This window comes from Rhinopithecus roxellana, chromosome 9, assembly GCF_007565055.1.
Source record: "Rhinopithecus roxellana isolate Shanxi Qingling chromosome 9, ASM756505v1, whole genome shotgun sequence".
NCBI classification, from domain to species: domain Eukaryota; kingdom Metazoa; phylum Chordata; class Mammalia; order Primates; family Cercopithecidae; genus Rhinopithecus; species Rhinopithecus roxellana.
This window is the reverse complement of record NC_044557.1, coordinates 134,290,911-134,305,794: the sequence shown is the minus strand read 5'-3', so window position 1 is coordinate 134,305,794 and position 14,884 is coordinate 134,290,911. Positions and strand designations below refer to the sequence as shown.

The 14,884-nt window shown below is 40.7% G+C and overlaps 1 protein-coding gene across 1 annotated transcript in view; it reads right to left on the bottom strand.

Annotated features, from left to right (window-relative positions):
• The window catches only part of VCPIP1 (valosin containing protein interacting protein 1), a 42,257-nt gene extending 27,475 nt beyond the window's left edge, over nucleotides 1-14,782 (bottom strand). The window contains exon 1 of the mRNA XM_010371585.2: nucleotides 11,789-14,782. Coding sequence (XP_010369887.1) covers nucleotides 11,789-14,495 — 2,707 coding nt within the window. The 5' untranslated portion in view covers nucleotides 14,496-14,782. The remainder of the gene's footprint in view (nucleotides 1-11,788) is intronic.
• Between the last annotated feature and the right edge of the window lie 102 nt (nucleotides 14,783-14,884).

The following is a 14,884-nucleotide window of genomic DNA, read 5'->3' as shown; positions in this document are numbered from 1 at the left end:
GCCAACATGGTGAAACCCCGTCTTTACTAAAAATACAAAAATTAGCTGAACGTGGTGGCGCGCACCTGTAGTTCCAGCTACTTGGGAGGCTGAGGCAGGAAAATAGCTTGAACCCAGGAGGTCGAGGTTGCAGTGAGCCGAGATCGTGCCACTGCACTCCAGACTGTGCTACAAGAGCAAAACTCTATCTCAAAAAAAAAAAAGACATTTTTCAAAGTAAAATACACAATTGTAAATATAAATTTTATATTTATATTAAAACCAAGAAATAAACAGAAGGGGCTATTTCAATACTTATTTCAGTAAGAAATTTCAAATAAAACGTAAAGAATGATCATCACTGTTGAAGAAATCAATAAAGAATGGCAGGAACATAACAGTTACTATGGCTGTTTCTATTTGTTTCTTTATAGTTTACATTCTAATCTGCTAATGTATATGTACTACTTTTATAATCAGGAAGTTTTTAATTTTAACAAAAAAAGTTAACTTTTGTCTTCCCTACCTGAAGATTATATTGTTGGACCTGAGCTCTGAATAGTTGTGACTGACAGTGCTAACTAATCACTGTGTACTTACAACATCTCAGAGTTCTAATCCCGCCTCACATTCATAAACAGGATATGACTTTGTGTGGCAGCTGGCTAAACTTACCTTCAGTACACCAGCTTAAAGTAGGCAAGTTTTAGAAGACTTGACAATTACAGTTTCAGTTAATCAAAACATTTACTTATAAACACTTACTAATGATGCAGTACTACTAGAATAGCTATATTTAAGGGTGGACACACAGAAGTTTAATATTAATAAGAGTCTACAAATAAAGAAATATTAGTAACCACTGCTGGTGGCTCTGATTGCTGAGCTTACTATTAAACCTCACTTAGATAAATTATTTCTGTGATGACAACCTTTCATTTCGTTATTGTCAATGTTGTCCTAAATGTACTTAATATTTTCTAAAATATTCTAGTATAGCATTTATTTGGAAGTCATATTAAAAAAAGATACGGCGGTAATTTTTTTGATAAGAATCCAAACAGGGCTGGTCTGAAGGTAGTGAGTTATCTCAACTGACTGTTCAGTTACAGTTAGAACTGCTTGTTCTACCATTTCCCCCTTCTCACTACCTGCACTTGACTAGTCCAAACAAACAAAAACCACAAGAATCTGAACAGGTGCCAAAATGGTGAACTCCTCAGAACTGACCAACTGATTAATAAGAAAAATCACATCTCTTAGTACTTTACATACCTAGTTATTCATAATTTAAATAGGCAAATCACTTTACTGCAGTGTTTGTCAACCTTGTTTCCATTATCTCCCCCTAAGGAGCCTTTACAGCCATTATTTTTCTAGTCCTCCCCACGTCCTCATGATATCTGAATTACACATATATACTTTATATCTGCTTATGTACTATATATCTTAGTTTTATATATTAACGATAAGATTTTTTCACCCTTTATCCAAGAACAAATTTTCACCCCCTTCAAAGCAATATGGCCCCACTGTTCTATTGCTTTAAGGGAAATATCACGTAAGCCTCTATTATCTACCAAGCTTTGAGCAGGCTCTTCACATGGTTTCATTAACTCATCACAACTAAGCTCTACGGACAAGGAAACAAGCTCAGAGAGCTTAAATAACTCTTCCAAGATCACACAGCTAGTAAGTGGTAGAGCCAGGATTTGAATCTTGTATATCAGTCCAAAGCGTATACCCTCCTTTCCATTGACATTAAACCTCTACTGAAGGTCAAATTGGCCGGGCTCACACCTGTAATCCCAGCACTTTAGGAGGCCGAGTCAGGCGGATTACCTGAGGTCAGGAGTTTGAGACCAGCCTGGCCAACATGGTGAAACTCCTTCTCTATTAAAAATACAAAAATTAGCCAGGTGTGGTGGCACATGCCTGCTATCCTAGCTACTCTGGAGGCTGAGGCAGGAGAATTGCTTGAGCCCAGGAAACAGAGGTTGCAGTGAGCCGAGGTCGTGCCAGAGCACTCCAGCCTGGCTGACAGAGCGAGCCACTGTCTCATACACACACAAAAAAAGGTCAAGTTGTTTCGGCAAATTTGAAAGAACTATTCAGTCTTTTCTTAATAGAAATTCATGGCATCAACAACTGTTTGGAGAAAAAAACAGGTAATTTCTTTTGGTAAACAAATATCTCCACTGAAAGTCATGCTTGTTGGTAACAAAAATGAGGAAAGGGATTAGAGATCAGGAAGCAGGGGTTTTGACACTTTGCACAAGTCCTGCACCACTCTTACATGGTTCTCCACTGCATTTCTCTCCATCCCTCCTAACACCCAGGTTCAATGCCTGGATTACTGCCACTTCCTCACAGCTGGTTTCCCTTGAGTCTTATCCCCCATAAATCCCTCCTCTATACAGTCTTCAGAGTTAAACCTATAATGGTTCCCCAATGCCATATGGCAAAGTCCAAGTTCCTTTTCCATGGCATACAAGGCACTCTAAGAGTTGGTCCTTGCCTTTCCCATCTGACATCATACCATACCTTTATTTTTACAATGTTATACCACCAAACAACTGTTCCTATTCCCTAAAGGCCAATAATTGTTACATATTATTTAAAACTCTATCTAGGTATCACTTCCTTTAGGATTCTTTGGAGTGTTGATTAGGTAGGTACCCTTATTTGATGCTCCTACGTATATGAATACCATAGCCCTTATCACACTTTAGGTTAACTAACTTTTCTGTTTTACCTTCTAGACTAGGTTTCCCTTTTATACTTTTCAGATTCAGGGAAAGGTCAGTGGCCTGACTTTTTACCCCCAGGGCCTGGCACAGTGCTGAACAGATGGCAGCACTCTTAGTATTGGTTGAATGAATGTACAGATGCAAGCTTATCCAATCAGCCTTATTTTGTTGTTGTCCTGTTTTGTTTTGTTTTGTTTTAGGCTTTTAGCAGCCTGAAGCTATGGTTTTAGTTTCTGTCTCTAGTGATAAGCAGAAAAGAGTGATGAAGAAGGGGCTCTACTGGTCCATCCCGAAACAAAAGCTAAGAACCCATAACTGTATTCTCTCCCTTAGACACCCTTGACGGAGCGAATATTATAAATGAGGTTTTTCCTTTTAAACAGTGCCTGAAAGCAATTCAGAATAAACTTAATCGAAGCATCATGATGATAACCATTCTTCAATGTTACACATATAAAACACAACTAATGATTATATGCCACTGACTTTTCCCTGAATCTTGTTTTCTCTTCAAGAATCTAATAAAACAAAATAATAGCAAAAACAAAGGGAAATAGTTTTTCTACCATTTTATTCGAAAGCAAACTTTTAGAGAAGAGGAACAGTTTGAAAAAGCCTCTAACAAATACATTAATTTATATTTTTGTTAGTCTCCAATTATTTTTACTTTATAATCCAACTGTTTCTTCATACAAAAGTAAAAATACTTCTATCCAATGTACTGTGTATATATAAATATAGAAAAAAACTATACTACTGCGAGCACCATAGATAACCTCTGTTAATTACCTTGCTTCCCCAAATCCTTCCTCCTCATAACCTTCAACCTTCTACCTGAAACAGTAGCTATATATGGCAGTGGTACTATGAAAGTTTTTTCTTTTGGTTTATCCAATTTTTTTCCCATTTGATGTGAAGTAATTTTTAATTGTTTAAAAATATGTTAAAATACATTTTTTAAAACGTATTTTTCTAATTTTTTCTAATAAAATTATGGAGTTAAAAGTTTAAAGTCATCATCAAAAAAAGATTAAGAGATCACCATTCTGATTTTTAAATTTTAGGTGTTTATTTTTTGAAATAGGGTCTCGCTCTGTCACCTAGGCTGGCAAGTATTGGCTCAATCACGGTTCACTGCATGATCTCCTGAGCTCAAGCAACCCCCTCACCTCAGCTTCCTGAGTAGCTAGGACTACAGGCGTGTGCCACCACAGCTTGTAGAGACAGGGTCTCCCTGTGTTGCCCAAGCTAGTCTTGAATGCCTGGTCTCAGGCCATCCTCCTGCCTTGGCCTCAAAAGTGCTACAATTATGGGCATGAGCTACCGTGCCTAGCCTTCTAACTTTAAATATTTTAAAAGGCAATTTGAATTTTTTACTTTGCAATTTACGGGACAAAGCAGTAACTTTAAAAATCTAATACCTAAATGAAATATATTTTTGTTTTATTTATTTATTTATTTATTTATTTATTTATTTATTTTTGAGACGGAGTCTTGCTCTGTCGCCCAGGCTGGAGTGCAGTGGCATGATCTTGGCTCACTGCAGCCTCTATCTCCCACATTCCAGCAGTTCTCCTGCCTTAGCCACCTGGGTAGCTGGGACTACAGGCACAAACCACCATATCCGGCTAATTTTTTGTGTTTTTAGTAGATACTGGATTTCACCACGTGGGCCAGGCTGGTCTCAAACTCCTGACCTCAGGCGATCCGCCTGCCTTGGCCTCACAAAGTGCTGGGATTACAGGTGTGAGCCACTGCACCCAGCCTACTTCATTTTTGAGCCAGAATCTTGCTCTGTCCCCCAAGCTGAAGTGCAGTGGAGCAATCTCTGTTCACTGAAACCTCTGCCTCCTGGGTTCAAGCAATTCTCGTGCCTCAGCCTCCAAAGTAGCTGGGATTACAGGCGTGTGCCACCACTCCCAGCTAATTTTGTATTTTTAGTAGAAATGGGTTTCCCCATGTTGGCCAGGCTAGTCTCAAACTCCTGATTTCAGACAATCTATCCACCTCGGCCTCCCAAATTGCTGGGATTACAAGTGTGAGCCACCATGCCCAGCCAAAATGTATTTTTAAACCCCAAAAGAAATACCCAAAATGAACTCTGAAGTATTTATGGGCATAAAATAAAGTACTTAACTTTATTTAAATGTAAAATTTAAAGAAACAATTCAAAATTGTTTAATAATTTGAATAAATGGTTCCAAATATAAAGTAGGAACACAGGACTGTTTCAACTAGACAGAATTCCAAAGGTATTCATTTGCTGAAAGAATTGTTGGCATCTCTCTACCCTTCCTGACGTAATCCTCGCATTTAAAAGTTTATCTACCCTACTGATAGTCAAGATGGTTTATAAAAAAGGCATATCTGTTTCTTGCCTGAAATTCAGTCCCCTTAAGGGTATACAGTCACACAACTTCAGTGTCACCAGCGGCATTAATGAATATTTTTATTATACACAGACATGCACACAAACTCAATAGTGTTTAAATGAGTACAGAGTCTGAAAGGACACATCCCAATTTATTAATAATGATTTTATCTGGGGAGTACAAATGTTAAGAACTACCATATTTTATACGTACTTGAATTATTTGAATTTTTAAAATTATATTGTAATTGAAAAGATATTAAAAATAAAAGTGATCAAAGTAGTTGGAACAGAATCTATTATTATCTAGATTTCCTTTTCTATCTAGAAAGGAATAGCATCAATATTTGACTTAATTTTCAATTATAATTATATAAAATCACCATTTACAATATATACATTTATCTTAAGATACATCTATGCATTACTTTTTATTCAACTTTATAACTGCTCTCCCATTACAAATATGCTACACATAAATCAACAGAAGGGCTACCAGAAGCCATAGAAAGAATAATATGTGGCCAGGCACAGTGGCTCACGCCTGTAATCCCAGCACTTTGGGAGGCCCAGGTGGGGGGATCACGACGTCAGGAGTTCGAGACTAGCCTGGCCAACATAGCGAAACCTTGTCTCTACTAAAAATACAAAAATTAGCCAGGCGTGGTGGCAGGCCCTGTAATCCCAGCTACTCGGGAGGCTGAGGCAGGAGAATCACCTGAACCAGGGAGGCAGAGTTGCAGTGAGCCGAGATTGTGCCACTGCACTCCAGCCTGAGCGACAGAGCAAGTCTCTGTCCTGGATAACAAAAAAAAAAAAAAAAAGAAGAAGAAGAATATGCATAAGCACTATCTAGATTTGAAACTGCCCCTTTACCCAACATTTGAAAACAAAAAAATCCAGGTGCAATAATAATATTCAGTTGTTGCCTAAAATATAAGTGTCTCAGTCCCACGCATGATTCTGGAAAATTCTTGCTTTTTTTTTTTTGAGACAGAGTCTCACTTTGTCGCCAGGCTGGAGTGCAGTGGCCTGATCTTGGCTCACTGCTACCTCCACCTCCCGGGTTCAAGCGATTCTCCTGCCTCAACTTCCCGAGTAGCTGGGATTACAGGTGAGCGCCACCATGCCCGGCTAATTTTTGTATTTTTAGTAGAGACGGGATTTCACCATCTTGGCCAGCCTGGTCTCAAACTCCTGACCTCATGATCCACCCGCCTCAGCCTCCCAAAGTGCCGGGCTTACAGGCGTGAGTAACCGCGCCTGGGCGATTCTGGAAAATTCTAAGGCATTTACAACATCAAGAGGTATTATGAAATTACAAAACACTGTGTATTTTAAATATATATATTAAAAAGTCACACAGTTCTTTCAGGAACAGAGAAAGTATATCAATATGAAACAAGTTTCTCAACTCCTGAAAGGTTGGTACACTTTGTAGTAAAGCAAGGAAGTGTCACGTAGCCTAATTTCATTTGAGTAACTCCAAACTGACAAATTCTGTTCTTCACCTAAATCTGTTCTTACCTCTAGGAAAACAAAAAAACAAAACTAGAAACTTAATGAAATATAACACTAAGAAAAAATAAATTAGCCTAGATATTTATGGTGGATAATGTACCACCTATCCTATCTACCATGAAAGAAAACCCACAAATAACTGATCTACAAGAAATTTTTTTTTTTTTGGAAAGAGTGTTGCTCTGTTGCCCAGAATGGAGTGCAGTGGCGCAATCTCGGCTCACTGCAACCGCACCAGGTCTACAAGAAATTTGAACGACATATTTTGCAAAGCCAGAGTTAGTCTTTTAAGTATTATATAAATAATGAAGATGACTGTCTGCAAAAAGTTAAGTTCAATTACCTCGTGGTCTGGATAAAAGAGATTAAAATGTGAAATATTATGGGTAGAATATTGTTATTCCAGTTTATACTTCCTAAGATTCAGTTACTAGGTTCCAGGAATGACTTGTACTAAGCCAAAGACAAATACACATACTTATTGTTTTATTAATATAAGTAATACACAATCTAGTCAATGAATATTCTACTTAAAAACGAAAGAAAAAACTCATGTCCCTGGCTATCATGCAGTCAGCCTATTTAGTGAAAACATACAGGCCGGGCGCAGTGGCTCACACCTGTAATCCTAGGACTTTGGGAAGCCGAGGCAGTGGATTGTCTGAGCTCAGGAGTTCGAGACCAGCATGGGCAACAAGGCGAAACCCCATCTCTACTAAAAATACAAAAAATTAGCTGGGCGTGATGGTGTGCACCTGTAGTTCCAGTTACTTGAGAGGCTGAGAATCACTTGGACCCAGGAGACAGAGGTTGCAGTGAGCTGGGATCATGCCACTGCACTCCAGGCTGGGCGACAATCTGTCTCCAGAAAAAAAAAAAAAGAAAGAAATTATACAATCCCCATGTATATATTTGATTCTTAATCAAATGAGAAGTTCTAAAATGCTGTGTTGGTCCTATTTGGGGATTTTATAATTTTTATGTATTTAGAAAATAAAGCTGGAGATCTGCTGATGAAAGCTAAAAAGTATGGAACTCCCTCAGCTGAAGGCCTGTAGGTAAGTTAACGGAGGGCAAGGACTGACTCTCTTTTATCTTCGTACACTCAACATACATACAAGTTCACAGAATACACTGATTTTGCTGAAATATTGCATTCATTAATTTAACAAGCATTTACTTAGTATCTACTATGTGCCAGGCCCTGAACTAGGAAATAAGGTATTCATTAGTGAAGAAAATAGAGTACAGTCCCTGTCTTGATGGACTTTATAATATAGTAGGGGAGGCAAACAAATAATTAAACCAACAAATAAGATTATTAAAAATTGTGATAGATGCTGTGAGGGACATCAACAGGGTACACTGATAGAGGGAACCTACTTAGAATGGTCAGCAAAGGTTTCTCAAACCTTTACAAGGTGGTAGTATTAAAGCCTAAACTTAAATGAGAACGAGCCAGCTATCTGAACAGCATAAAGTCTGATGAGCTATATTCTAAATTAACATAACACAGCTTAGCTCACATTTGGTAATTCACAAAGTAATTTCTGCACTTTGAAATCTGCAATCTTCTAAACAAGCTCTGTCATTTCTAGCCCTCTCCAATCTAAACATCAACAGTTACCCAGCACTCTTTACATATAGTTAGCATTTATCCCCAAATTGACTTTTGTAGAAACATCTTTTTTTTTAAATTAAGAATATCTTCGGCCAGGCACAGTGGCTCATGCCTGTAATCCCAGCACTTTGGGAGGCCGAGGGGGGTGGATCACGAGGTCAGGAGATTGAGACTGTTCTGGCCAACATGGTGAAACCCCATCTCTAGCAAAAATACAAACTTTAGCTGGGTGTGGTGGCGCATGCCTGTAATCCCAGTTATTCGGCAGGCTGAGGCGTGAGAATTGCTTGAACCCAGGAGGCGGAGGTTGCAGTGAGCCAAGATCACACCACTGCACTCCAGCCTGGTGACACTGCAAGACTCTGTTTCAAAAAATATATACCTATCTTCTACATAATTCAAATACAGTTACAAGAGAACTAGAGGGAGAAAACTAATATTTATAACGGACTAATATAGGTCATGCACTTAATACTTCAATTTAAAGCAGAAAGTATCTCAGTGATACCATTACAAAATTAACAAAATGCTCTCTTTTACACCCAAATTTTGTATTGGTAGTGGAAGCAGCTTTAAAGAAATGTATGGGTTTATACAGGCATAAATGTTGGATGTGAGGAGGGAAGGGATCAGAACAGAAAGACATTACCTTGGTAAACTCATTGCAGTCCATACTGTAGTTCTCTCAGATATTCAGGTCCAAGAACTTCCAACCAAACTCAAAAAGTATTTATACACCAGAATTATATTTTATTAATTTTCATTATGAAATATATTATCAACCAGGCACAGTGACTCATGCTTGTAACCCCAGCACTTTGGGAGGCTGAGGTAGGCAGTTCACGAGGTCAGGAGATCGAGACCATCCTGGCTAACACGGTGAAACCCCGTCTCTACTAAAAATACAAAAAACTTAGCTGGGCGTGGTGGCACGTGCCTGTAATCCCAGCTACTCGGGAGGCTGAGGCAGAAGAATCGTTTGAACCCAGGTGGCGGAGGTTGCAATGAGCCGAGATCATGCCACTGTACTCCAACCTGGGCGACAGAGTGAGACTCTGTCTCAAAAATCTATATATAATCATACTGATCAAATTTTTTTTTTTTTTTTTTTTGAGATACAGTCTTGCTCTGTCGCCCAGGCTGGAGCGCAGTGGTGCAATCTTGGCTCACTGCAACCTTTGCCTCCCAGGTTCACGAGATTCTCCTGCCTCAGCCTCCCGAGGAGCTGGGACTACAGGCGCCTGCCACCATGCCCGGCTACTTTTTTTTTCTGTATTTTTAGTAGAGACAGGGTTTCACCATCTTAGACAGGATGATCTCGAACTCCTGACCTCGTGATCTGCCTGCCTCGGCCTCCCAAAGTGCTGGGATTACAGGCGTGAGCCACTGTGCCCGGCTCTGATCATATTTTTAAGACTACTGCTCATAATCCTGCCCATGTCAATTTATTAGTCTACAATGGAGAATACAGCTTTCAAAGTGAACATGTCCTTATCTGCACTGTCACCTGTACATCAAAACTTGTTATCAGGAAGCTAAAAGTGTTAAGAATACATGCCTGATGAACATGAAAATCAGGCAAAGGGATAGAGATGTTTCAGCCAGGCCACAGTCAGGATTGATCAAATATTCCTACCCCTCGACAGAGATTACCTTTCTAGTTACCAGAATTTTCATGAACCCCAGATGATGTATCTTTTTCCTTTGTACAGCAGTATATAAACATTGCCGAATTTTGCTTTTTACTTTTTTCAATGTTCAGTGCTGACTGACCATCCATTCCATTTCTGCAGATACAGCCTTTCTTTAGCTGTGTTAATGTCATCTATTTAATTCAATTAAAAAACATTTCAGAGTGCATACTACCTGCTGAGCACTATATCAGGTTCTGTGCATACAAGGATAAAGGTAAGAGCCACATTCTCAAGACTCCATCTTCTATTGAGGAAGACCTTCTCTTTCCTGTTTTTGACCTGGGAGATTGCAGGTCTTTTATTTATTTATCTATTTATTGAGACGGAGTCTTGCTCTGTTGCCAGGCTGGAATGCAGTCGCGCGATCTAGGCTCACCACAACCTCCAACTCCCGGGTTCAAGCACTTCTCCTGCCTCATCCTCCAGAGTAACTGGAATTACAGGCACGGGCCACCTAAGATTTGTATTTAAGTACACTAGCATTTGTGTTTAAGTGACCTTGATCACAAGGTCAGGAGATCAAGACCATCCTGGCCAACAAGTTGAAACCCCGTCTCTACTAAAAATACAAAAATTAGCTGGGCATGGAGGCGTGGGCCTGTAGTCCCAACTACTTGGGAGGCTGAGGCAGGAGAAATGCTTGAAGCCGGGAGGCGGAGTTTGCAGTGAGCCGAGATCGCGCCACTGTGCTCCAGCCTGGAGACAGAGCAAGACCATCTCAAAAAAATAGGACAAAAAAAGAAATACATAAAGTGAGTAGGACAGTTCCTGACATACCCCCCAATTCACTTACTATGTCTGGCAAACTAAAATCAACAATTCCAGGTTCTAAATTTGTGCAGGGTTTTTAGATCCCCTATTTACTACTCCCCCACATAAGCCAGGAGTAGTATTCATTTTGGTAGATTAAGGCCCAATTCACTGCCATATAGTACTATCAGAAAACAGAATCAAAACCCAGATCACTTTTCTAGTTGAAAACTTTAATCTCAGCAAAAATAAAACCCTTCCAGTAACTAACAAATTTAAATTTTACTTCATACTTTAAGACTTAGTAAAGCATATTAACAGTTATTTCAAAACAAAGACTAAGCAAACACAGACACTGTAAAAAGTACACCATTGAACAGTATCTGAAATCATCTAAAGCTTTAAATTACACATTTGGTTGATAATATATTTTTCTTTATGCTGAATTATTAAAAACAAATACTTCTTTACATGATTACCATCTATCTCTGTTAGTTATGTTTCTCATGAACTACAACTTATAATAGTTCATTACAATTGATGGCAAAGACTTATTGAGTAGTGAAATTACTTAAATACAAATCCTAGTGTATGAATAAGAAAAATGTGATGAACTGGGAAAGGAAGAAAATGAAATGTCAGAGACTACTAGGTGGGAGTGCAGTGAGAATATAAACACCAGAAACTGCAATTCATCAAACAGGAAGTCCTGAAATCACATGACATGCAGGAAAATAAAAATTAAAAATAAATGAAAAAGGGGCAAGGTAGGCAGGATCAACAGAGCCTACCAAAAATTTAAGACGTTTTAAATAAATACAAGTCTGTTTTTTAAAAAGCAATTGCGAGAATAAGACATATTTAAATAATCTCTTGACTATTATTGAGGGAATACCTTAACTTTCTATTTTCCTAATAGTTACTCAATAATCCTATTAACATCAATCCATTAACTGTCAAAATACTAAAAATAATTCTCTCCTGAAATATATAATTAAAAACGTACAATGGCCACAGATTTCTTTTCCCCCAAAGACAACAGGAAAACTCAGTGTATTATATTTACAATTAAGATATACCATCAGAATTAAATGTATCTTACCCATTAATGTTGCTAAAAGACACAAGGAGTACATTTCTTTTTCAGCTTGCTCCTGAAGTTCCTTAGATGACAGTTTACCAGTAACAGCAATATCTTCTTGTTTCACAGTGTGGGCTGAGTGTGCAGCAGCAGACTGACCACCTTCAGCTTTACTTTTTAGAATTTCTATTGTAATTCTGTCGCCATGCTGTAAAGGAACTGGTTCCTTTTCCATTCCTGCCTGTGGTGGCATTAACTCTTTAGGAGGAAACCCGTATCGAATACACTGTAAATATGGAGGAATGTTGAATTCTCTGGCTATACTTTCCTGAAGTTCAAAAAAGGTTGTTGAAGACTTAAGGGTAACCATGGACTGTCGTCCATCATTAGTTGTGATTCGGATCTTCTTCTCCTTAGAAGTTGTAGGTGAATAGGGAGCCTTGGTAGGTGTAGCTGGTGCAGAGGATGGACCATCACGAATGGTATTGGGAGAAACAGTCCTGGGTTGCCCTTTTTGTTCTTGTTTTAACTTCTCTGTTTTCCGTTTCTGCATTACAGAAGCCTGTTCCGTAATATTCTGTTGAATAGTTCTTTCAGTTTTACTCATGTTTAACTCCTCCTTGTGCAAAGTTTTTGTTTTCTGTCCGGTAAGAATAATTTTAGTTGGGAGCTGAGACTCTGATTCTTGTCCTTGAACATCTCCAACTCTTTGGGCGTGAGCACCATCTATATTTACAGGAGTATAATCATCGGGATTCTTTTTGGCAGTCTGATGCAATATAGTGTGGACAACTTTCTGAACTAGGATTTCACTCCCAAATTCACCTGGAAAGTGCTTGGTAACGAGTTTCATTGCAACATCGTAAACATTACTATTCAAAGATGAATCACTTTCATACTGGAACCAATATACTGTCTCTCTGACGACTCTTCCACCCCATTCTAAAGTAATAGGGAAAGCTTCTGGTAGATTGTCATACTCCTTACCATCCCAAAAGTGTTTGAATCCACAACCACATTTGCCACCAGTGGACCTAGAATTAGTTCTGTCTCCATCCAAATACACAATAGACCCATCTCCTCTGACCTTTCGCACAGATGTGCCATGGCACCAATTACAAGCTGTTAGGTTACTCAATCCATAGTCTGGTACCAGAACATCTTTCACTGAATCATATGAGCAAACCAAATTGTTCAAGGGAAAGCTATAATTTTTGTCAGTCCTCAGCTGTCCATGAGTACTTTTTGCCAGGTTATACAATTTCCCTCCAGGAGCCAACCACTCTGGAGGAACATGAAGTTCAGAAAGGGCACCACAGAGCAAACATTTGTGAAGGCGATTATCCATTACTGCTTTTTTAGCAGCTGCTGTGACTTCTTCAGGCTGAACTCCTATCACTCCAGTCCTTCTGTAGAAATACTGATGGACATCAGCAACCAAACTAGGATGGATACCATGTTTGTCCATAAAGACTTCTTCCATAGCAGCAACAAGCCTAAGTAAGTATTTATCTTGCAAACTTCTGTCACCTCCAATAACACAACCACCATCCTCTTCAAGTTTGATGTACTTTTTAATAAGGTCCTGAGGCACACCCCATGCTTTAGGAAGCAAATTCATAGGCAGTTTGGGCAAAGCAGCCCCTTTTATGCCTACCAAGGGGATATAATGGTTTCTACCGGAGCTGCTCCATGCAATACAGATTGGTTTGTTCAAATGACCATCTTTCCCAGTGCATTTCTCTGCAGGAATGAGCCCAGGTAGAAAGGTGGCTGAATAATCACCAGAGCTTCTCATGCCACTGAGGGAATCTAACAGAATAATAGGACGATGTAGCACATTGGCAAGACCAAATATGTGGATATTCCTCAGGCCCAAGGGAACACCCTCAGGTGGTACAAACAGAGGGTCACACTCATTGATAATGTCCTCCCACTCAGCGGCATCAATAAAGTCATGGAACAGAGCTTGATATCGGGCCAGGTGCTGCTGAAAGTGCTGTTTAAGATTCTCTCTTAAGGCATGCCAGAAGAGCTCTCGGCCTACTAGAGCCCGAGACACAGCATGCACCAGGCAGTGTCCATCCCCGTCCACATGCACTGGAATGAGACATTCCTGACTTTTATTGGCCCGCTTAATGTCCTCCAGAGTATCATGCAAATACAGGAGGCTTCCGGAGCGGTCCTTGCCATAGCCCACAGTGTTAACATGCTCTGGTTCTATGAGGAAGGCGCGGTCGCCCAGTAAGGCGCAATCGAACAGTTCGCCCTGGTTCATGTCCCGGAGAAGCTTGGCCCGGCCTGTCTGTTTGTCCATTCCATAGCGAGCTAATATGGGCGACAACAATTTGCAGTGATAGTTGGAAAGGCCCATCACCTTTACCAGTTCCGTGTTCTTCTTGGGTGCCCCCGTCACCCCGAGCAGCGCGTTCCGCAGCAGGTTGTGTAGCACTACGTCCGGGTCGGTCACCTCCTCAACCCCCAGCAGCTGTTGCTGCTCGTGCCGCTGGCCGCACTCGGTACACTCGATGCTGACAGAACCGGAGGCCGGGAAGAACAGACGCGCCTGGCACTTCGGATCCGGGCAGCTCCCGGAAAGGATTCTCCGGTCTCTCCGCTTCAAAAGCCCCCCCGAAGCAGCCGCCGACGCCAGGGACGACGGAGTCTGTGGAGCCTCAGGGGGAGGAGGTGGCGGCGGCAGCGGAGGCGGCGGCGGCGGCTGAGACATAGCTCCCGGCTCTCGTGTCTCGCTCCGCGTCCCAAGCGACCCTCAAAAGCTCATAGCCCAGACCCCCACCAACCCGACTCGGTCTAATCCAGGCCCAGGGCGAAGCACTTTCCTTTCCCTACCAGCTCCTCCTCCTCCTAAGCGAAGGCGGAAGCGCCGGACGTTGTTTCTCTTCTTACTTCTCCACTGCCGTAGCCGTTGCCCCGAACGTAACGGCCACCACCCCACCCCGCACTCACACTCACTCACTCTCGCTCTCTCCCTCAGACACAGACATACACGCCCTCATTGCGTGTGCGCAGGCGCAGCTTCCGCTCTGCCCTCTGGGAATTAGAGTCTTCTAGCCTCTGTGCTGGCCATCGAGCCCTAGGATCTTGAGTCCAGAAGGA